Here is a 24914-nt window from a genome sequence, read left to right as displayed (position 1 = left end):
ACAAACGTCTCAGTATTTAAAAATAAAAGCAGAAAAGGTTGTTCAGGCGTTTGTCGAATGTTTAGTAGTGCAAGACAACGACTGCTACGATGAGGCACGATGTTTGCTTGGACATGGGATTCTTATTGGGTGTCAGTCACACACCACATTTAGGTGCGTGTATGTTGATGGGAGGTGAGCTGGTTGGGATGATGGATGGCAAAGTCGACTCAGTGTCTTATGTACAATTGCCGCAAACAAACCAAATAGTGCAGAAAGCTGTAATGGCGGGGCTTAAAAAAAACAACAAATACACTATGTGATGTTAATCTCGAAAAGGAGTGCAAAGTTGTGACAAAAACACCATGAACAACCTCTTCTTCTGCTTACGTCATTTGTACAAGCTGGTCATCAATTTCATCGCAACATGAATGGGATAAAAATTTTGCCATAGTTTACATACAATCTTCTCTCAAATGGGATCATAATTCACTCTTGGTACAAAAAACACCAGAAAACAAGTCTTCTGTGGTTCATATACAATCATGTAAAGACTGAGTCTACGTTTTTTGATTCTGTACAAACACTTGTGGGAAAAAAAACTAACAAAAACACCGATGTCGTGAGCATGTGTGGGACTGAAGAAGCAGGAAGATCACTACTGGCCGTCAAGACAGTGCTACAGGTCTGTGTGTGTGTGTGTGTGTGTGTGTGTGTGTGTGTGAGAGAGAGAGAGAGAGAGAGAGAGAGAGAGAGAGAGAGAGAGAGAGAGAGAGAGAGAGAGAGTACGCATTGAGCTGGACAGTGGAAGGAATGCTGGTCGTACCACCCGTGACTTGCTTTCTTGCTTGCTGACTAGAAGCAATAAGACCAAAATCCCCAAATGCCCTTAACCTAAAATGAAGTGCAGGCTGAGAGTGCTGTATAGCGCAAGACTTAAATAACAACACCACCAAAAAAAGTCTAAAATTAGGTTGGTAGCGGTTTCTCAAAGCATCCCTCCAGGCTGTGTAAAGTGTGGGAGCTATTGCACCAGGGCAGGGGTCAGGTGTAGCACCACAGGAGGCCGTCAGCACTCCACAGGGCCCGAGCACCACAAAACGACAGCGGGGAAAAGCTTCCGTCTCGACTCCTGACAACCAGACCTCTTTGCCGCGCGATGGAGGTGTAAAGAGTGACACGTCTGCCGTCTTTGCTGGTTTCAGGTTTATACAGGACAGACAGACAAACAGAGACCGACCGACCGACAGACAAGACACACACACATCGGCTCGGAAGCTTCTCCGCTAAACGTGGCCCTCCCTCTCGCGTCGAAAAACGCGGGATGAGCTAGCATCCTGTGTAGCGTGAGAAGAAAGTAATGTGTACAAATGGGTGGGGAAAAGGGAGTCCAGAAGACAAAATATGATACACAAAGTGGACTGAATTGAGCAGTTAAAAAAAAAAAAAAAAAAAAAAAAAAAAAAAAAAAAAAAGGAAAAAAGAAAAATATAGAATATCTATAACATCATACGAAATCCCTGTTGGCCAGACCTCACTGTATGAGTATTTTACAGGTTGTGTTTTTTTTTTTGTTTTTTTTTTGCCGCTCTCCTCTGGGGGTGGCAGAGGGAAGAGCTGGTCGTGGGAGGGCAGAGAGCCCCCCTCCCCCCTCCCCCCCAGTGGAGTGGCATGGACTCACTACCTGCGTGCAGGCAAATGGAGACCATTGACCTGGGGGAGCACGTTGGGCAAGAGCAGCTCCAACTGGGTGAAAAGACTGAAGTGGTCAGAGGGGATGTGAGGGTGCGGACAGCCGCTGACATTGTTCTCTACCAGCCAGTGAGGATCCAGAGGGCCCAGGATGCCCAGGACGTTCAGGTGAGGCTTGGAGTAGAAAATGTAGTCGATGACACCCTAAAAGGATACACAGAAAGTGAAGACCAGAGGTGCCAACTTAGAGAAATTTGCTTCCAGAACAATCTGTCTGAAGTTTTTTTTTCCATTTATGTCAAGAACATTATTGCAGGACAGTTTTTACAGTATATTATGTAACATAATTAAGAATTCTGCATACTGTTCAATTGCATTTTTTACATGGTCATTACTCTATAATCATAATTCTTAATAAATTATGGCTTCAATATTTGTTATTTTAATGTATTTATTGCATCAACCTTGGCGCAGTTGCAGCCTGAATCATAGTACTGTAATTTCTGGTGTATTATGCACATTTCCCCCCAAAACAAATGTGTCAATAGAGTGTATTTTTATTTTTCCATATACTTTTAGTATATGGAAAATAAATAAATAAAAATCTCTCCCATACTGGTACCTAGGGGTTGTGAAAAGGGTATACTTTAACTCCAATATGATTTGTAATATACAATGTTAAAAAAAAATAGATCAGTTGAAATATAAGCAGGAGCTAGATATGAACAAATCAGAATACTGTCCAAATATCTTTTTGAACTGTGATATGTCCAGAGAGGAAGTAAAAAGTGCAATCGAGAAGGCAAAATTAAATGAAGCATTAGGAAATGAAGGTATTCCGAATGAGGCCACTAAATTTGTCAAAACTGTCCTCTTCAGTCTCTTCAATACTTTTTGATCATAAAGTAATCCCATCTGTATGGTTCAAATCCATCATTAAAATAATAGTCATCAACAAATGACCCTAGAATAGTCCTCTTATCCATAGAGGACTTTGCTTCCTCAGTACAGTGTACAAACTCTATGCTTATATATTGAATGATAGGCTTATAAATGTTCTTGAAAGGGGACTTGTATTGATCATATACACTGTGCAGGGTCCCAAAGACTCAAAATGTGTGGATAGCATTTTTTGCTATAGAAAATTATTTTTGTATAAAATAGCCTGGACCAAGCATTCACGGGCGGTAGGACCCAGAAAGCAGGGAGGGTGGGCAACTGTTCAATATGGACGCGCCATTTGTTTGTTTTTACAATCGAGTGTGTATTTCATCTCACAAATTCGTACTCTGTGTTATGATTTGGCCTGAACGAGTCAGTGTTCAAGTGATTTCCATGACAAAAGTACAGACGTTCCCTAATATTTGACAGCTCTGCTTTTGACCAATCAGCAATCGCCAAGCTGTTTACTTCTGCCTCCCTCGCAGTTTAAATTTCTGTTCTCAATCCACGCTCTTTTCATCGAGTTACGAGAATTTACCGGTTATATCTTTGTTTTGAGAGCTGCTGAACACTCAGAAAAATGTTTTACTTAGGCTGCGTTCAGACTGAAGGGCATGATGGCCAATTTAGATTCTTTGTTGAATCCGATCTTTTTATGTCGTCGTTCACATTACAAAACCGACTTGGGTCCATGACGTCACATGCGCATCAAACAGGACGTCACATTGTGCGCACGCACAGCCACGAGACGGCGTGTTGGTCGCATAGGTCTCGTCATGACGCATTTGTGATAATTTCAACCATTTTGCACAACCGGAGCCTACATTTTCTTCTATTTATCAATTCTAAAGCATCATCTTTTCGCCACTGACTGTGTTCTGCTCCTTTGTCTGCCATTTGCTTTGTTGTGACATTTGTCAACTTTTGATGACGTACAGGTCGGATGCGTGCCTCATGAGTGTCCAGACTGCACTCACGTTGGATATTTACCCGATTCATATCCACATATGAAAGAGACCTGGGTCGGACTTGTAACATCTTAATTGCAATGTTCACATTGACATGAAAGAATATGATACATGTCACATTGGGCAATAAATAAATAATCAGAATTGACCTGCAGTGTAAACATAAGTCTTACTGTAAACTTTGAAAATATACATCGCAAATTGTGATGTAAAGGGCTGCATCAGACCCTGCTATGTAACGTCTATTGTAAAGAAGACGAGCTGAACTTTTGTAAATGGGGGTAGCTGCAAGATTTTGATCAAGTGATATTACTCAAACAGAATAATCAGCAACAGTAGGTAAGAGGAAAAATTTAACCATTTATGATTAACCAATTGGTTGCATGATGTAACTTTAAAAATAAGAACATAATACAATTTAATTAAAAAAGATTATATTAGAAAATCCTGAAAAATGTATAAAACCAATAAAAAAAAATATTTAAATTGCAACATAACCACTGCGCAACTTAAACATAAGCATAGCATAGATTAAATAAAAATACTAGAAAACCATGAAAAATAATAAATACAAATTATACTTTCAAAGTGCAAAATAAAGTTCATTTCAGTCATTCTTTACTGTCAGTATATGGTGGGAACAGCATTTGCTTTCTCCATGCAGTAATACACTTTTGAACATCTTGCTGGAACTGGGGTTTAGTTTATTGACAATGTTGTGGCAGATAGAAATCATGTAATGAGGCCCGAGGTGCTGAGTTGTCGCTGTGTCTTGTTGGGCTCGCTGTTCCTGCTGTGCACATCTTGACCTCTGAGTGGCAGTGTGGTGGGCGCAAAGACATTTACGCAGTAACAAAGAAGTCACGCTCGAATATTGTTAATATAACTCGTTTTTCACGGAGTTAGAATATATGCCAGACAGTCTTGTTATATTGCCTTTTTATGTGCATTTATCCAGCGTCTGCGTACCAATATTCATTATTTGAGATATAAGTGCCTTAAGTTCAATGCTAATTTTCGTTAGATTGTCGATGGTGTTTTTTATTCACTGTGTGTTAGCTTTGAGCTGGCGATTTGGGGGAGGCGGGGGGGAATTGAGAAACAAAGTCTGATGTATTTGAACATTAAATATGGGTAATTCTTTTGTTATGCGAGTTAGTGTTACAGTGAACTTAAACTGGAGTGTCTTAACGACTTGTGCAACAAACATTGTGTTTTGTTTCTGAAGACATTAAATGATTGAAGTGCTGAAAACATGCAAAGACTGAGAACAATAGAATACAGAAAAAAATTTGAATATCGAGGGAAAAGTCCATTGATTTCAATACATTGTTTTAAAAATTGAAACTTGTGTTATATTAGTTCACCAGACACAAAGTGAAATATTTCAAGCCTTTATTTGTTTCAATTTTGATGATTATGGCAGAAAGACAAAACAAACAAATCCAGTATTTCACAAATTCATAATTATTTCATGTGACCAAAAAAAAAGGATATCAAACAAATGTTGGTCTTCTGAAAAGTGTATTTAAGTAATATGGCCTCAGTACTTTGTTGGGCCTCCTTTTGCAATTATTACAGCATCAAGGCGGCGTAGCATGGAGGCGATCAGCCTTTGGCACAGTGCCGGTGTTATTGTAGCCCAAGTTGCTTTGATATTGGCCTTTAGATCGTCTGCATTTTGGCGTTTCTGTTCCCTCATCTTCCGCCTGACAATACCCCATACATTTTCCAATGGGGTTCAAGTCAGGCCATAGCCCCCAGCACAGATGCTTGTTTTTGGTTCAGGAGTGCCTTGACATGGAATTCTACAGCTGTAGCCCATGTCATGCAGATGCCTGTATGTGGTGGTTCTTGATGCACTGACACCAACCTCAGTCCACTCTTTATGTAGCTCCCCTGGATCTCTGAATTGCCGTTGCTTGACAATCCTCTCAAGGCTTCGGTCATCCCTATACTTGCGCACCTTTTCCCCTTCCTCAACACTCTGTTAATGTACTTTGCTACAGTGAGTGCTCTGTGAGCATCCAGCTTCTTTTGCAATTTCTTTTTGAGACTTTTTTTTCCCCTTTATGGAGGGTGTTAATAATGGTTTTCTGCACAACCGTCAAATCAGCAGTCTTCCCCATGATTCTGAAGCCGACAAAGCCAGACTGAGACCATTTAAAGGCTGAGGAAAACCTCTGCAGGTGTTTTGCGTTAATTTGCTGACAAGATTGGGACAAAGGGAGCCTACAATGTTAAACTTTGTCTTGATATTCTTATTTTGTGAAATGCTGGATTTTTTTGTCTTTCTAACATAATCATCACAATTGAAACAAAGGCTTGAAATATTTCACTTTGTGTGTGGTGAACGAATATACAAGTTTCAATTTTTGAAAACAATTATTGAAATGAATAGGACTTTCCCTCAATATTCAAATTTTTTGGCACATACCTGTACCGAATTGTTGAGATATGGCTTAAAAATCTTTCACCTAAATTTTCCAATTTTTGTGGGTGGGGCTAAGAAACTATCCCCGTGACATCATGGGGCTGGGGCGTATATACCATATAGTTTAAGCAAGCATACCGTATAGTTTAAGCAAGCAACATTAACTCTTACTCCTTCCTACTACATTAGCACTTTAGCAACCTGTTGATGTGATCACGTGGGCTCTGCATGCCTGGAGCGGAGCGTGGAATGGACCAGAGCAAGTCCGATCTAATTTGATACTCATTTTCTTTGTCGACATCGGACCGATTTTCAATTTCAAAGATTGTATCGCGACACCCCTAATAATAATCCAGTGGCTTAATTAATTAATCAATAAATAAATAAATAATAATAATCGTAAAAATTATTTTAAAAATCAGTACCTATACTGATTGTTTTGATGCACCATCTGGAGTTTAAGCAACGTGATGTAATTTCCCGAGCCCTGTTTGGTTTATTTTCTAATGAATTAACTCGAGAGACAAAGGAAGCTAATATAGGCATATGTTTGGATGATATTAATGTGGGTATATTATTGTATGCAGATGATATTTTAATGGCTGAATCTGAGTTTGATTTGGACACCCCGCGGAGGAAATTCATTTCGGCCGCTTGTTCTTGTTCTTTTGGTCGCGACCCACAGCTCGTGACCATAGGTGAGGGTAGGAATGTAGATCGACCGGTAAATAGAGCGCTTCGCCTTTCGGCTTAGCTCCTTCTTCACCACAACGGACCGATACAAAGTCTGGATCACTGCAGACGCTGCACCAATCCGTCTGTCGATCTCCCGTTCCATTCTTCCCTCACTTGTGAACAAGACCCCAAGATACCGTATTTTCACGACCATAAGGTGCACATAAAAGTAAATTTTCTCCAAAAAGGACGGGGCACCTTATAATGCGGCGCGCCTTATGTGTGCACCGAGTTCCAAAATCTATAAATGTTGTTGTGTGATGAGCGCTCCGCTTGACTGACTGGGAGAATTTCCTGCTGACACGCTGCTTATACAGAGGAAAAGCGGACGTGGCTGAGGACAGCATGCGGACGTAAAGGGGGAGGGGTTGCGCGTTAAGGAGGTACGCCCCCAGTAGGTATATAGTATGTGCATTGTGCAAAACAACATCAGTTTGGCTAAGGACCCTTGAAAATGGCACCTACGAAGAGACACGCTTACGAAGCACAGTTTAAACTGCAAGCTGTCAGTTATGCGGCGGAACATGGAAATCGAGCAGCCGCGAGAGAATTCAAGATCAACCTATCCAGAAAACGAGCTTCGCCAAGTCAAGAAGACGAAGGTGAGTTTCCGCGGAAACAAGGCGAGGTGGCCCGAGTTGGAAGACCAACTCGAGCAATGGATTAATGAGCAAAGAACAGCCGGGAGAAGCGTCTCTACAGTCACCATTCGACTAAGGGCAATAACGCTTGCAGAAGAAATGAAAATCGAACATTTTCAAGGAGGTCAGTCTTGGTGCTTTCGTTTTGTGAAACGGCGCCATCTAGCCATCCGGGCAAGGACTACCGTGGCGCAGCAACTTCCGGCGGATTACAAGGAAAAGCTGGCCATCTTCCACTCCTACTGCAGTAAAAAGACATCATCAACATGGACGAGGTGCCGCTCACTTTCGACATCCCGGTGAACCACACTGTAGAGAAGAAGGGGACCATCACGATAGCGATACGCACAACGGGGCACGAGAAGTCGGCTTTTACGGTTGTGCTTGGTTGCCATGGTAATGGATAGAAACTGCCACCTATGGTGATTTTTAAGAGGAAGATGCTGCCTAAAGAAAGGTTTCCGTTAAGGCGAATCAAAAGGGCTGGATGGATGAGGAGAAAATGAGAGTGTGGCTGAGTGAGGTGTACGTAAAGAGACTGGATGTTTTTTTTCCACGCGTCCATAAAGGTTATGAACAGAATCGGTGACAAAGGGCAGCTTTTGCGGAGTCCAACCCTCACCGGAAACGAGTCCGACTTACTGCCGGGAATGCGGACCAAACTGACACTGGTCGTACAGGGATGAACACCCCATATCAGGGGGTTTGGTACCCCATATTCCCAAAGCACGCATACAGGACTCCCGAGGGACATGGTTGAATGCCTTCTCCAAGTCCAAAATACACATGTAGACTGGTTGGGCGAACTCCCATGCACCCTCGAGGACCCTGCGGATGGTGTAGAGCTGGTCCACTGTGCATGAAAAAGCAAAGATTGTGACCAGAATGTAGGTTCAAATGAATGGAGCCAGGAGCTTCCTTTCAAATATCCACACTTTCCCTTTAATTCTCGCCAGCATCCTCTCTCTTTAACAACCTGCTTCTTCATTACCTCTTAATCTATCTTTTTATGATCAAGTACAATATATTGTGTATACAGCATCAAACACCTATACAGGCTCGCTGTTCAGGGCATCCATGTGAACAATAGCGCAATGTGCGGGGGTGGGTCGGCAACTCTTATTTTTATGTGATGGTTTGGTCCAATTGGGTTCGACCATGTTGCACAGTGTTCGACAGGCTTTCGGGTTACTGGAATTTATATTCACGCCGCCACACTTAAGTCGCATACTTCTTTTATCACCAGGAAGCAGTGGAGCGTGTTCTACCGAGATACAGCAGCTAATCATAGTACAGTGGAACGTGTCCTGGAGCCAGTCAGATTGGAGTGGGGCGTGTCCTTCCAAGAAAATGCGCTGGATTCGTAATGTTGGACGTTCCCTTTCCGGGTTGTCTCAATTGTAATTTGTTTCGTCTTTTGTAAAAGTGTTTCTGCTTTTGTTAATGTGTTTACTTAAATGTAAAGGCTTCTTTATACTTGCGCGGGCTGCGACCGCGCTAACGTCACTGCGGCTATCCCGCGCGCAGTTTGCCTTTACACTCGAGCGCAACCCACGCATGCAGTTTTGAAAAAGTGTTTCGGTTTTTGTTAATTTCATTTTCTAAAATATAAGAGTGTTTCGGCTTTTGTTAATTTGTTTTCTGAAACGTAAGTGTTTCACAATTTGTTATATAGTTTTGCACTTCCAGGCCACCGTAAATAAAGGATGGGGACCACTGACTTAGACACTGCCGTCAATCAAGTTACCTTGAAGTCAAATGTGTAGTTGGTGTAAGGCATCAGGCCGTTCTCGTAAGCGCTTTTCAGCTTGAAGCCGTGGGTGATCCTGCCGTTCGACGTGCTGTTCTTGCCGTTGCAGTTGAATTTGGTCAGACTGTCACTGTAGCGAAGCTCCTTGAAGTCCTTGTGGGTACAGTCAACTCCACCAGTACTTAAGTACTCCACCACGCCTAAATTGGGAGGCAGAAATTCTCATAAGAACCCAGCAAAGTCAAAAGGTGTCAACATCCTTGTGAAGAGTGACGTGGGTATGATTAGGTTACATCTGATCTGATTTAACATTGGAATTATATGAGGGGTTTTCAAAGGCACCTGGTCAAACTTCCCGTTAGATAAGTTTTGTTAATTCTGAGTGCTATTTTTAATTAAAATTTATCTTTATGTGAAAACTGTCAGTAGCAAACAAGTTCTTTTTTAATTATTTTGTTTTATATTGTGCACTGTTGCAATGTAAATATTTTTAATAATTAATACCATATTTGGAAGTGGTGACGCAACAGCCTAGAAGGAAGTCTGAAGGCTTTCCCCATTGAGTGGACCACAACTCAGCAATATGTATTTGTCATTGTTGGAAAAGAAAGCCCAATCTTTGCTTATTTTAAAGAGGAGGAGGTGACACAGCAGCAAAAAGAAAGGGAATGGGAATATCCCACACTAATTTCACGGCAGCATTTCACAGTTTAAATTTGTTCGCGAGCTTTTCAGTTTCAGAGAGAGCGCTTCGAGGTGTACTTCAAGCAAGAGCAGGGAACTTTGAAAGGGAGTTTGAAAGTCTCCCAACACAGACGTCTCGATGTTATTTTTGCATTGGCCCAAAGCTCGGGATAATGAGACACCGAAATTATTTTGCATTCCTCGATTTCACCCTTGCCGTTTACAGTACAAGTCTACCAAATTAGCACGCAGAAATCACTCCGCCATTCCCGCTCCCATTGGAGGAGCTTTTTGGAGTCACTGTGTCAACACTTCAGAACAGAAAATGTTTCCATCCATGACCCGATGCTGAGCCTCAGACACCCTTCTACATTGACGCAATGCTCGGCGTCATATCAAAACGCGCTGACATCCCCTCAGCACAAACACAATGAATGGGAAAGTCGAGGGCATCAGACGCTTTGCCAAGTGCCTTAATGCTTCGTATGAACAATTGTTATGACGCCTGTCTTGACTTGTTCTACTGCACGCAGGCCTGACCACAGTCATTGTTCATACAGCGTATTTAATGCCACTTTGGAGAAATAATTGCATGAGGGGATCACATGTTTCTTGTCCAGTATTTTGACATTCAGCAGCCGTTTTTCTCACCTGACTGAACAGATTAGTTGTGTTACCTTCCTGGGCAAACAACTGTGCTGCACTCTAACAAATGGCTTCTGTTTTTTCTTGTTCTTCTTTAGGCAGCTTAATGAAGCCTTAACCAGGCCCGCCGTGCTTTTCCCTCACCGATTTTTACTATACCATATACATTCGCACATCCTTTGGGAGCTGGTTAGCTTGGGTGGGGTTGACGGTTATGGGTCATTATTGCCCTGTGAACGTCTCGCCTCACCCCCACCAGTCTCCCCAATTTTAATGCACGACACCCCACCACACACGATCACAGTACAGAGATAATGGTTGCCAGTCGGGGACCTGGTAACCATAGTAATAGGGTGGGTGGTGGGTTTTCACACTTCTCTTGGCTTGACCCCCCCCCCCTCGGCAGTCAGGCCGCGGAGAGATGGGGGTCCGCTCCCCTCACTCCCCTTTGGGCCCCACCTTCCTGTCCCGTCTCCCGTGCCCCTCCCTTTGGGACTGGTCGGGGCGCTTCGGTTGGAGTGGGACCTCCCAGGGTCCTGGTGGCGTCCCCCTGGTTGGGTCCCCTGCTGGACAGGCTTGTTGGTGGGTGCGGGTGGAGGGAGCCAGGCTCACCCTTCCTCAATGTGCCGGCTCAGCAACTCCGTACACCAGTAGTCTAACATGCATGTGTGATATGGTGTTCATTTACTAATAAGTTCGATAGACACTAATAACAACACAGGTTATACTAACATAACACAGGTTCTTACAGGTGTTTAGACACCAGAAAAAGAATCCCACCGCACCACTCGTCAGTAGCACAACCTTGCTCATTTCCCACATCCCGTCCTGCCCTTTTCGGTCCTCTCTCATCTTCTTCTCTTGGATAGTGTTTGCATGACCCCCCCCCCCCCCCACCAATCATCCACAAATAAGAACACGATTTGACTGTTGTAATGTTAGTTGTGCTCAAATGTCTAGACAGTCTCACAATTGTTCTCCTGTGGTTCGCAACCCTATTCCTCTTGTCCGTCCCCTAAAGACCTTTTCTGTCCGGCTGCATTTTTAATAAACATCAGAATAATTAAAAAATTAAATAAGCAAAGGGAGTATTTCAAACTCCCCTGTTGCACAGAAAAACTGTTCCAGCACAAAGGCATACAGATCCACCATTCTGCAAGGTCATGCAGCTGAACAGGACCCCTTAAGCATGCTTTCGCCCCCTGGTGGCTGGCTGCCTAGATTGCGAAAGAGCTTCATCTGAAGCAGTGCCCGCATTTTAAATGTAAAAAATCACCAACGATCAGGGTAATTTAATCGTGGCAGCCAAAATCGCCATCAAGATTAAAATTTATTAATTGTGCAGCCCCAGTGGGTAACAACCACCAAGTGGGCAGGTACTTGAATATTAATTTAGACAACTATGTCACAACAAAGCTGATCGCGTCTCATCATTTTACCGTCCCTGATTTAGTTTAGATTTGCACACTGCGTCGCCCAAACCATTCATAGCACAAAAGGTGGACCTCTGTTCTACATACCAGAGTCAGGCAAAGAGTTGAGGTCAGCGCAGAGCACCAGTGGAATGCCATTGGTTTCACCAGAGACAGAGGACAACTTGAGGCTGCGCGTCGCCTTGTCCACAATGTTCTTCACTTCTGACAGGAACATCATGGTCTGAACCAGCTTAACATCAGAGTATTCCGGATCCCAGTGCATGTGGGCGTTGGCTACCAGCAGCAGTTGCTTCTCCATGCCGTGCAGTGACTTTCCAGCTGAAAAGACAGCGAGCAGAAGTGACATACAAGTTCCAAAAACTACAGAAGTATATGGTGGTAGGATCTACTCACATGAGACTTCCATCATTTCTTTGCGGACTTCGAGCAGTACGGCAACCCCGATGTTGTCCTTCGTCATCACGCGGTTCAACATGGCCTCTGAGCCCTCTGAGTTAGCCATTGCCAGCTGGTTAAACTCCACTGTGTGTTTCTGCACTGCACTAAACCTGTAGATGAACAGATGTGTGGGACAGGGTAGAGATTAATCAAGAGTGTGTGTCATGCATCTCATTAATTTACAAGCATGCTAACACATAAAAGACGGCTTGTGACATTCAATTAAAGTGAAAACATTCTGAAAACACCAAAGCATTAATGCAGATGTCTAAACCTGTACGGTGGAATACGCCTTGTCTTTTTTTATTAGCTTGTATTTTTAATTGTTGCTATAATAAGCCACGTAGCGCAAAAAGTACACTCTGAAACCGGAAGGTCGCCTGTTTGTTTCCCCGCACGCATGTCATCGTTGTGTTCCTGGGCAAGACACTTAACCTACATTGCCTACGAATGAATGTGGTTGGATGCTTGGTGGTCATCTGAGGGGCCGTAGGCACAGAATGGTAGCCACGCTTCCGCCTGACTGTTGCTACACAAGTATCTTACCACCACCAGTGCATGGCTGAATAATGCGTGAAATTGTAACGCGTCTTTTGAGTGCCTAGAAAAGCGCCATATAAGAGTAATGCATTATTGTTATTAATGGTAACTTGACCTAAAAGTTCAATGCATTCCGTGACTAAGCTCATAACACAATTGTATATCAAAATAAATTTTCCCCCATAAAAATAAAGTACCATTACTGCATTCCAGCAGCCCAAAAAACAATTGTTTTGTAACACATTCTTGACAAAAATGGTTGTGTTTCACAAAAATAAAATGTAAAGAAATAAATTGGTTCCATATGTGTTACTACTGTATGTAATGTAGTATTTGTGACGGGTGCCTTTAAGCGATGTGGCCTAGTGAGTAACATCCAGAGTTGGAGTCAGGGTTCAATGAGAGCGTCTGGGCGTGAGACAGCAGCTCTTGGCGGGTGTCCTCATTTTGTATTTGTGAATTTGTCTGTATGTCCCAACAAAAAGCTGAAAGTGCACTGGCGACTGTGGCTCTCATTGCTTATTCTTGAGTCGGGAACTTCCTAAGTCTCGTTACTCGTAAGTCCAGTTACTACTGTATTATCAATAGGTGAAGTTTGGAAAAAATAACCGTATTAAGACATGTACACCGCTTAACTGAAAGACTTGTTTAAAAAAATAAAAAATAAATACAAAAATAAAAACTATTGACAACATACTTTTCTGTCTTGTAGAAAATTGCACACCCATCCACATGTTTGCGGTCCGACTCTGACATGGTCCTAGCTCGTGACTTTGGACTGAAGAACCCATCATAACCCTGCTCCTTCAGCTCAGGCAAGAAATAATTGTAGTATTGCTCTGTCTCCACTTCCTATGTTTCACAAGGAGCCATGGGTCAGGGTGGACAACGGGAAGAGCAGGAGGTGAGACAAATACATTGTCAAACAAACAAACAATAAAAAAACGATTACAGGAAGCAGAATGACAGGAGGGACAATAATGCATGACTCACCTGCAAACTGATGATGTCCGCATTGCAGCCCATAATCTCTTGCATGATGGACTTCTTCCTGTATTCCCAGTTTAGAGCCCAAGAGGGGCAGTAGCCGTACAGCTGCCTTGTGGCGTACTTATCACACAACACGTTGTAGCACATGACAGAGAATAGTGCTGCAAAGGGGAAAGCACAGAAAACATCTTAGTCCCTCTCAGTTTTAAAACCATAATTTCTCATGTGTAATAGACCCTCGAATAAAATGCACACCCCCAAAATTGACTCCAAAAATCAGGAAAACCCTTCTTCCTATGTATAATGCGCACCCATGACTTTCTATCCATTGATACAATTGTAAGCAATAAATGTTAGTGGTGATCCTCTCCTAATTAGTTTTTCTAATCAAGTCTGATCAGTATTATGTTTAATACTAAGGTTTGCTTGTTCTTTGGTAATGTACATATTACTGTCAGCCGCCATAGTTTTTCATATTAACACTGCGGCTTTTACGCTTTATTTTCGACCGCCCGTGACCATTGGGACGTCAGCCGGCTTGCACAAAGTACTGAAAGCTAGAAAGGTCATGTGCCCACCTAACACGTTCACACTTCACACATTCACAACAGTATTTTACAACAGCGATAGTCATGCTGGGAAATCTTCTGATAGCGAGCCACCATGTTTTTACGACGACGACATTGATGACGTGCCTAGCACCGTTGTATAGTTGTTAAAATCCTGTTTTAAATCAGTTAGTCCCCTAATCTCATAAATAGTTGTAATAGCTTGATTGTTAATTGATCTTATGTGTGTTTGTTCGCCCTCTGCAGCTTTTGTTGTGTCTTAACAATTTTTTATTATTTTGCACCAGGAGTGGGCACAACCTCTCTCATTGTGCAAGATGGCTAACGTGCAATGGTCATGTGGGAGATGGAAAATACCTCCATAAAGCTTCAGTGGTAAAACTAAACAGTAGGGTGCGCCACGGTAATACATACTTAACTAAAAAAACTAGTAAACCTTAGTATTAATACTGCAGTGGCAAAACTATACACTTGGGTGCATCACAGCCTCGATACTTGCACAATTAAGGAGTAGATGAATTGTAAAATTTTAAATCTGAACCGAAATATGATGTAAACTTATAAATCACAAGATTTGGCTTCTCAAAAACATCTACTCATATACCTCATTTCAAGGCGAAGGAATCTTTACTGTACATATGTATCATGTGCACTATTGACTTTTGAAAATCTTTTTGGGGAAAAAAATGCACATTATACACAGGAAATTATAGTAAGTAGGAACCATGTTAATTTACCACATTCACCACCGTTTCAGGAAAAATGGAAGCACTAGTGAGAATGAGTCAGTGCTGCAATTTTGTTTGAGAATGCTATCATTCAGATGAACGAACAGCCTGTTGAGTAAAATAAAATTTTCGTAGTCCAAGGTTTGATCCCTTTGCTTGGTCCATTGTAAATCGACCTTCAACTTTTTCCACACAGGGCCATCTAAGTTTGCATTTTTCCCCCTCCTTTAATAATAAACATTTAAAAAGTGCATTTTGCGTTTACTTGTGTCTTTGACTAATATTTAAATTTGTTTGATGATGGGAACCATTTAAGTGTGACAAACGTAAAAAAAATAAAATAAAAAATAAATCAAAGGGGCCAAACACTTTTTGACACCACTGTATATAAGCTATTGTGTGCAACTATGACTCTGACACAGTTAATTCTACTTGATGCTACAAATGCCTAAATTTGAAAGACACTCCACAAAGCTAATCTTTAGTAACCTTGACAACTAGTGACACACCGAAATGAAAACTAGCCCGAAACCCAAAACCCAAAAGGAACCGAAGGCCGAAAACCAAAAGAAATTACCTATCAAATTTATAAGCGATTTTCATACATAAAAATGCAACACAAAGCACTTTAAATTAATTAAAATATAAAAATAAATCAAAGCCAATTTTTTATTAAAAAACAGAGTTATTGGTAAAATTGCTTTTATGGCGATGACTGCATAGCTGCTAATTCACTTTCAGAACAATTTGTCTGAATTTTCCTATTTTTTTAAATTATGTCAAGAACATTACTGCGGGACAGTTATTGCACTATTATTTCTTTTGATTTATTTGGATCTCCATTGGCGGCACGGTGAAAGACTGGTTAGCCCATCTGCCTCATAATTCATAATTCTGAGAAAACGGGTTTAAATCCGGCCTCGCCTGTGTGAAGTTTGCATGTTGTCCCCGTGCTTGCGTGAGTCATCTCCGGGTACTCCGGTTCCTCCCACATCCTAAAAACATGCGTAGCAGGTTGATTGAAGACTCTAAATTGCCCGTAGGTGTGAATGGTTGTTTGTTTATATGTGCCCTGGGACTGGCTGGCGACCAGTTCAGGGTGTACGCCTCTCGCCCAGAGTCAGCTGGGATAGGCTCTACCACCCCCGAGACCCTAGTGAGGATAAGCGGTACGGAAAATGGATGGCTGGATCTCCAGTAGCTTTGACTAGCGCCATCGCTATTTTTCCTGGAGTCCACATCCACCATTGCCATCTTTAAACTGGAAAACACCATGACAAAAAAATAGACAAAATCAGAGTCATAAACACCTCACAACACTATGTAATTGGATTTTAAAAATGCATAATGTTCTATTTCACAACATATTACTCTATAATTGTTAATAAATTATGGCTTCAATATGTGTTATTTTAATGCATTTATTGTATTAACCTTTTATTTCCTGTATCCACGAGTGCTGCTGAAATTATGCTAATATACCCATCGTGGGACTAATAACGGTTAGATTCATTCATTCATTCATCTTCCGTTCCACTTATCCCCACTAGGGTCGCGGGCGTGCTAGAGCCTATCCCAGCAATCTTCGGGCGAGAGGCGGGGTATACCCTGAACTGGTCGCCAGCCAATCGCAGGATATAAACAAACAACCATTCGCACACACATTCACACCTAAGGGCAATTTAGAGTCCTCAATCAACCTACCATGCATGTTTTTGGGATATAGGAGGAAACCGGAGTGCCCGGAGAAAACCCACGCAGGCACGGGAGAACGTGCAAACTCACACAGGCGATGACAGGGATTGAACCCCGCACCTCAGAACTGTGAGGCTGACGCTCTAACCAGTCATCCACCGTGCCGCCTTAATATAAATTGAATTATTTTATTTTTTTAAACAGCCTCTCAAAACTTGGACAGTATATTATATTTTTAAATGCAGTTTCAAATGGGTTTGCTGTACCGCTAAAGTCCTATTGCCTGCCATGACGTACCTTAGACGGACCTTAGAACTGTGAGGCAGATGTGCTAACCAGTCGTCTACCGTGCCGTCTAAGGTTATATTATAAAGATGTATTATATTAATGTACTTTTAAATGATAGTTTAATTTTCTCAAGTGGCATAGCAGAGGTGACTTATTAATTTGTTTCTGGTCCCTCTATAGCTGTCTCGCATTGTATTTACACTGTAAAAGTACTTTCCTCTATAAACACATACTAATTTGCCTGCTATTTTGCTCTTCAAAATTGGCTAATCTCCACTATAACGTGGTTCCAGCCGGACCGGTGTGAAGTGTTTTTCGACGTCATGTGATAGCTTAGCGATTAGCATGATGTTCCTGACCTCTCGCGTCTTATCCTGCGCCCGTTGTTCATTAGCACGATAGTAGTAGTACTTGTCTAAAAGTGTAGTTTATTTGCTGTCATGGAGGCAACGATTATGACTTATGCTGCGCTGACAACAGATGTGAGGTGCACGTTTGCCTCTGAAGCTCAGCATCATATTTAGCCGTATAACCTATAGCTCATAGGTAGCTGGGGCGCTGCCTTAAAATAGCATGCAGCAAGCTTTCCACCCACGAACAACAGATGGCATCGAGGTTGGGCGACAATAGGGACGCTCCCTTTTGAGCTAGTAGCCACTAGCATGATGATGGAAAAGCCACACGGTTCCCATAATTCATCGTGACATGCAATCTTGAATTATTTCAGTAAAAAAAGATGTTCATCTTTGTTAGTAATGTGTTTTATGTTACCACCAGTTTGTTTAATGGATGCGTTAATTAAAATGTATGCTTATTTCACATTTATGGTTGATTTATGGCACATGTCATTATCAAACTGAGTGTAGGCTGAGTGAAATAAAGTGACCTCCCAGTAAATTCATCTGGATATTCAGCAATGCTCTATAGGGCATTGCTTGTTAATAAAAAAAATATTCTTCACTCTGAAGTGTACACACTTTGGCGCGCTGGCCGTCAGTGTATTCAACATGACATGTTGTGTATTTGACATGTTATTTCGGTAGTTTTATTTCAGTAAAAAATAGTCTTCTGAAAACTTTTGGGCTATTAAAATGTTTTGGCCGAAAATTCGGTGCATCACTATTGAGAACAAGATCTTGGGAATTCGGCATTATACATGGTTTAAAACTCTTACTTGCATTAACCAAGGCATCATGCAAAAGCTGTGAATAAAGATGTTATCTTGAATAGATTGCACAGTATATAGATTGTAAAAACATTAGTTATGATGTGACAGAGGAGGTTAGACTGGAATCCCTACCAGAAAAGGTTTGTTTGGCAAAATATGTCCCCTTCAAAAGAGGGTTTCATAAAGCAGTAGAGGAAGAGACGAACAAACACATTTTGCCTAGATTAGACTACAGGATTTCAGCCCCGATATTGGCCAGATTAGCTATCGCGGGCATTTTCGCAGATCGGGCCCGACATTTTGACGTTAACAACAAAACTTCTTGTAGTGTGACATAATTCACGAGCAACGTTTTGTCCCTGCGATAAGCCCTACGATGCCAAAAAGAAAAGTCTAGCATGTTTGATTTTTTGGGGATATCTTCCGTGTAGTGTGACATATCAAAGACAACGCTCCCACATCGCACCTTGACGTCGAGCAACGTCAACGTCACGTCACTTGCCCTAAATAATTTAAATGGCGCAAAGTGAACACTATTTGTGCAAAGAGCAGTGTGGGCAAATAGAATAGGTCATGTCCTTTAATCAATTGTTTTTTCGTGAATGTATTTGTTCTGGAGCATTTTAGAGGTGTTTCAAGTGCTCATTCCATGTTTTTTTAGAACATTTCACCAAGACGGCAGTCACTTGTCACGTTGCTAATAACATCACTAGTGTTGTCATACCTGATGCCCGTGCTCGGTCTGGTTCCTGGAGAGAAATCCACGATCGGGCTGGAGGCTGCTCTGTTGGAACTGGGGGGGGGAAAGTAAAATAATGTTACTCTTCCTGTATGATAACTGCTACATTTATGTACAATTTATCCTCGCACTACAAATTGGCAATTCTGCAAGACAATTGCTGAAATATGAATGGGGTAGATGGGCTGGGGTATCCAGAAAAGGCCACTCACTGCGCTTGATAGCCCCAGCCAGATTGTCTAACAAGTAGTTGAGCAGTCTTCTCGTGCCATCAGGTTCCTGGTAGAGGCTCATAATTTCTTGTGCAAGTGGGTTTCCTGTAGTGGGAAAAGTAAACAAGAGAAAAATGACATTTCAAGGAAAGGGCAGCTGCGCCTGATTTTAATTACCTACTCACCTTTTAACCCCAGTGTTTGTAACTGAAACAGTTTTCCCAATTCAAACGGCAGAACCCGCAACTGGTTGTTATTTAAAAGCAGTTCCCTGTGGGAGGAGAAAGAGTAGCTGTGACCATCAGGAAGTAACGTTTTCTCCTTTTCAACAAGTATCAGATTATTTCACATGGAGGGTAAAAAGAGACTGGACTTTAACAATTAAAAAAAAAAAAAGCTAATTACTAAAAGGAGCATTGTGGCATATGTATTGCTACACAATCTGTTTAAAGGATGGGACAATACAAAGACGGGAGATGACGCACCTGAGAGCCACCATGTTGCCGAGCTCTGCCGGCAGGCTCCTGATCTTGTTGGATGAAAGATCCAAGTACACCAAATTGTGAAGTTTGGCAATGTCTGGCGGGATGCGTGACAACGAGTTGTCACTGAGGTGCAGGGCAGTGAGGTGGGTGAGAGACCACAGGGCAGTGCTGAGACTTCTTACTCGACCTACAATAATATGGAAGGGAGGTTGTGTTCCCATTAGGTTTTCACAGTGGAAGAGTTAACAACTTTCGGGACACTTTTGCCACTTCACAGGGGCCGCTGTAGTGAAGTGGAGTCTGTGTACACGTACACTATATTGTTTAAAAAAAAAAGGGGGGGGGAATAATTTTTAAAAAACGGAACATCCACATTCAACAGTCGCCCAACCTTGCTGCTTTCCGTTGTTTGGGTACTACGGGGGAAATGCTTGGAGGCCGCTCTTATGGGCTGCTACAGTTACCGCAGCTAAATATGATGCACAGCCACGGAGGCGAACGTTCGCTTCGCGTCAAGTGGCAACGTAGAATAAGTCACTAATCTAATTGCCTCCAAGATACACTGCTGACAAGTATCATCACGAAGGAGTAATTAACAGGAGAAAGATGTGGATGCCATGCTAACTGCTAAGGTATTGTGACATGAAGTCATGAACGTAATACATTTTAATTGTCGTGGTAACACCAAGTCAGCGGCTCACGACGAAGCAAGCCACTGGCGGAAGGGCGTTGGCACCGTAGATACACACAGCAGGAACCCTTAAGGGAAAGTTAAGTGTTTATTACATTTGCTAGCCCGCGAGCTAACAAGCTAAGGAGCGAAACAGCTTGCGAGGGCTCGCTCGACCGTGGCGATGTTTAAAATGTCATAGCCTTGTTCGGAGTTGTGCGTGTTCCCAAAAATAATGGGAAACTTAACTGTGTACTAACCATAAACACAGCAGTACACGTCAATATTCAGCTAGTAGTTAACAACAGCAAACGTATTTTATTGACAGGTGAATGTAACAGTCCTGCAGCTCGAGGGCGGGCCTTAGTTTACAGATATGGTAACTTTTGCATTCATTCAAATTTGGCAAATGCTGAAATACACCTCTGTGGTGTGTCACATTTACAAGCCATTTTTTGGGCCTCTTTAGTAGGTTAATGACTCTATACCTCTGACTCTATACCTCAAATGTTTAATATTTGTTTAAATGCGATTTTTGTTAACAGAGCCTGAGTCTGTTTTGTTTACATTTTTTTATTTATCTAATACATTTTATTTACTGTTCTATATTGCAATGCCAATGTTCATAATTATTTAGTAATAAAAGTTAATTGCTCTTAAAAAGGGCAGCATGGTGGGCGACTGGTTAGCACATCTGCCTCACAGTTCTGAGCACCGGGGTTAAAATCCCGGCCCCGCCTCTGTGGAGATTGCATGTTCTCCCCGTGCCTGCGTGGGTTTTCTCCAGGTATTCCGGTTTCCTCTCACATCCTAAAAACATGCAGGGTAGGTTAATTGAAGACTCTAAATTGCCCATTGGTGTGAATGTGAGTGCTAATGGTTGTTTGTTTATGTTTGCCCTGCGATTGGCTGGTGACCAGTTCAGGGTGTGCCCCGCCTTTCATCTGACGATAGCTGGGAATAGGCTCCAGCACGCCGCTACCCTAGTGAGGAGAAGCGGAATGGAAGATGAATGAATGTTCTTAAAAATAATGGACTTGAATGACTATACTCTAATATCAGTGGCTTAAAAAAAACATGGTAGTTTTGGGAAAATACATCGTCCTAAAAAATTGCTATTGTCGCAGCCCTAAACAGAATATATTGAGAGCGAGCAAGAGCAATGCATAACACAACAATACTGTGCAAACACCAAAAAATAAACTAAATACATAAATAAATATGTAGGTAGTACCCTAAACCAGTGGTCCCAAAACCACCGGACCGTGAGGCATTTGTTACGGGGCAGCAGAGAAAGAATGACCAATTTATATAATTTCTGTTATATTGCAATTCACGTGTCAATGTGTTTTATTTTGAAAATTGACTGGATCTTCTCCGCCGCAACTGCTGTTCATCTCAATTGACAGGTCGAGACTGCAAAGAACGATTCAGTTTCCGGTCGCAGCCGGCTCGAACGCTTGTTTCCGGTCCGAGCTGGCTGGCTAACGGCGGCAGAGCTCAAAGAACGAAATCATTTCATAAACTAATTTAGCTCATTACGTTAACTGAAAACTATGAACCTATTGCAGCTAACTGCGGGCAAGAGGCGAGGGTACACCCTGAACTGGTCACCAGCAAATTACAGGGCACACAAAAAAACATTCACATTCACTTCACGTGCAATTGACAGTCTTCAATTAACCCACCATGCCCATTTTTGGAATCCGGGAGGAAACCGCAGTACCCTGAGAAAACCCACAGGCACGGGGGGAGAACATACAAACTCCACACAGGAAGGCCAGATTTGAACCCTGGACATGTGAGACAGATGTGCTAACCCATTGGTGGGCAAACTACGCCCCGTGGGCCACATCCAGCCCATTGATCATTTCAATTCGGACCGCCAAAGATTGGTACAGAATCGCCCAAATCATACCAAAATCATGACTACATTCATTTGACCTTGTCCTGTAAAGCCAAGTGGTTCAGCAAGGTTATGCTGTAATGCCCAGTGGTTCCACCAGGTTGCCCTGTAATGCCCAATGGTTCCACCAGGTAGCGCAGTAGGTATTGATACATTGACTTGACTTTAGCTGTTCTGTTTTTACTCTACTACTGCTCTGAACCCTTCTTCAACCATGAGTGGGCCAAAGACAAGAAAAGTCGACAGTGAGTGCTGAGTGTTAAATATAGAATGGACTACGAAATATTTTTTCACTGAAGTCCAGTCAAAGGCTGTACGTCTAATTTGTTAAGAAATCATTGCGGTTTTAGAGGAATATAACATCAGCCGTCACTTTTTTAACAAGCATGCTGATTATGCTATCAGCCAATCAACGCGGGAACTGATGGCTACGGCTCAGCGGTTAAAATCAAGGTTGCAGGCTCAGAAAAACACCTTTATCTGACAAACTCCCATCCAAGATTCAGTCACACAAGACCCTGAAACAGCACCACAGGAGCTGCAGATGGAACTGATTGACACTGTCTTAAAAGAAGTTCGACTCTCAAACTGGATTTTTTTTCCAAAAATCCAGAAGATGGCACAGAAGATGCTTGCTGGTGGTGTTTGGCACTACATGTGTGTGTGTGAACAAACTTTTAGTGTGATGAACACCAACAAAACACCCTACAGATCACAGTTGAGTGATGAACACCTCATTCTGAGAATTGCCACAGCAAAACTAACACCAGACTTGATAGACTGGCAAAAAGGTGATCAACAAAACAATACTGGTACCATTAAAAGTATATCGAAGTATTAACACTACAATGCCTTTTTTGTTAGTTCATTTTTTATATGTAAGCAACTGGTCCTTGCTTGGCCTGCCTGTCAAATTTTAAAAGTCAATGTGGTCCTTGAACCAAAAGGTTTGCCCACTCCTGCGCTAACCAGTTGCGCAACTGGGGGGGCTCTGCACTTTAGTGGCTCTGCGAAGCAAGAACCGTGATATAGCGGAGGATTACTGTATCTGTATTCCGTGCCAAGATCTTGAAAAAGTTCCAAAATAATTGCTACCAAATAATTTTATATTCAAATTACGTTTTTTCCCCTTAATCCACCCCCCCTCCCCATGTATGCTAACATTAAGCGAACGTTATACTGCTGTTACATTAATTTAAGTACAGAATTCATGATGTCAAAAAACAATACATAACATTTAAACACAAGCCTGCCTTTTTTACTTTGCTTTTGTCTGAACATGCATGTTCCCATTATGCCTTTTAAAATTATATAAAAGAAATGACCTGTTTCGTCAGCCACTGCTTGTTGCAGACAAACTTCACATTCACAGTAAAATATTTTGCCGATATAACGAGTCACTGTCAATCTGTATTATATACAAAGCTACGGTTTGCCAATTACACAAGACTACACACATCATACGTAGTCCACTGCTACGAATGGAAATGTTCATGTACAGCTCGAAAGGTGTTGCATTTTACAATTTCTTTGTATTCATTTATTCATGTATTCATTCAATTTTATTTTTGAAAATTTTAACCACCATAAATAGATTTCAGTCTTCAGGGTTGGCACCGGCTCATGAAACATGGCCAATGTGGCTAAACAGTATCAAAATCTCCTGCCCAAACTTGTGTGTAGTTAGCCACAACATCACATGTGTTTATGTGGCTAAACCTTTAGTCACATTTACCCAGTCCCAGTCCCAGTCACTGGGAACCAAGCTGATAAGATGACAATGTGGGCCCACTTAAAACTACCTTGTCATCAATCAGGAGTAGGGCTGAACGATTTGGGAATTGCGATTGTAATTTTTCGGGAGGAAGTTTATCTTCAGCATTAGTCAGTAAACAAGAAATAAATTATTCTTTAGTATGACCAAGAGAATAGTGGACACAGTCAACAAATTACTCTTTCCTGTAGGCGAGGCATAAATGTTATGATGAATTAATGAGAAAAAAACCTTCCATCACAGTAGAATATTGACTTATTGATTTAACTTAATGTCTTGTAAAAATGTAATACTGTATAATGATGCTCTTGTCAGTGATAGTAGCAGCGTCATCAGTGTCAGTTGAGTAAAGAGAAAGTGGAGTGACGCTTTTCATCACCCAGATGTGCGTATAAAAGCAGTTCAAATGGTAAACTGTATTAAACGTTAAATGTTCTCATGACATAAAGGTGTTGAGGTGATTCACTAATTTGATAATCCTCAAGAAGGATCTTGAGAACTTTATATCGATTTTTCTCAAATTTAAACTTTTTAGTGTAAGATAAGCAAAATCTTGACTCTTTGGTGGTAAATATTAGCTTAGTTTTAGCTGTTAGAAAATTGTAACAGATTTCAAAAGCAGGACAAAGTGGTCTAAATTACATAAGGGGGGTGTGACTATGGTTTGGGCCACCAAATGACTAGCTAGCTACGCCCTGGTTCGAGCCAGCGTCGCCGCCGCTCGGCCTGACAACCACAGTGGGATTAGCGAATCCTGTATTGATGAAGAAGGCAGCTAGCTAGCTGTGATAACTAAATGTGAATTA

The 24914-nt window shown here is 41.9% G+C and overlaps 1 protein-coding gene across 2 annotated transcripts in view; it reads right to left on the bottom strand.

The window, feature by feature from the left end:
* Positions 1-1485: 1485 nt before the first annotated feature.
* Positions 1486-24914, bottom strand: part of LOC133407573 (CCR4-NOT transcription complex subunit 6) — a 28101-nt gene continuing 4672 nt past the window's right edge. For both annotated transcript variants that reach the window (XM_061685610.1, XM_061685611.1), the window contains exons 3-12: positions 19759-19945; positions 19459-19544; positions 19274-19378; positions 19047-19115; positions 13878-14035; positions 13582-13736; positions 12300-12454; positions 11991-12224; positions 9139-9341; positions 1486-1875 (exon numbers count right to left, since the gene is read on the bottom strand). In XM_061685610.1, coding sequence (XP_061541594.1) covers positions 1660-1875; positions 9139-9341; positions 11991-12224; positions 12300-12454; positions 13582-13736; positions 13878-14035; positions 19047-19115; positions 19274-19378; positions 19459-19544; positions 19759-19945 — 1568 coding nt within the window. In that variant the 3' untranslated portion in view covers positions 1486-1659. The remainder of the gene's footprint in view (positions 1876-9138; positions 9342-11990; positions 12225-12299; positions 12455-13581; positions 13737-13877; positions 14036-19046; positions 19116-19273; positions 19379-19458; positions 19545-19758; positions 19946-24914) is intronic.

Source organism: Phycodurus eques, chromosome 9 (assembly GCF_024500275.1).
Source record: "Phycodurus eques isolate BA_2022a chromosome 9, UOR_Pequ_1.1, whole genome shotgun sequence".
Classification (NCBI taxonomy): Eukaryota; Metazoa; Chordata; class Actinopteri; order Syngnathiformes; family Syngnathidae; genus Phycodurus; species Phycodurus eques.
The sequence above is the reverse complement of the archived record's forward strand: the minus strand, read 5'-3'. Positions and strand labels throughout refer to the sequence as shown.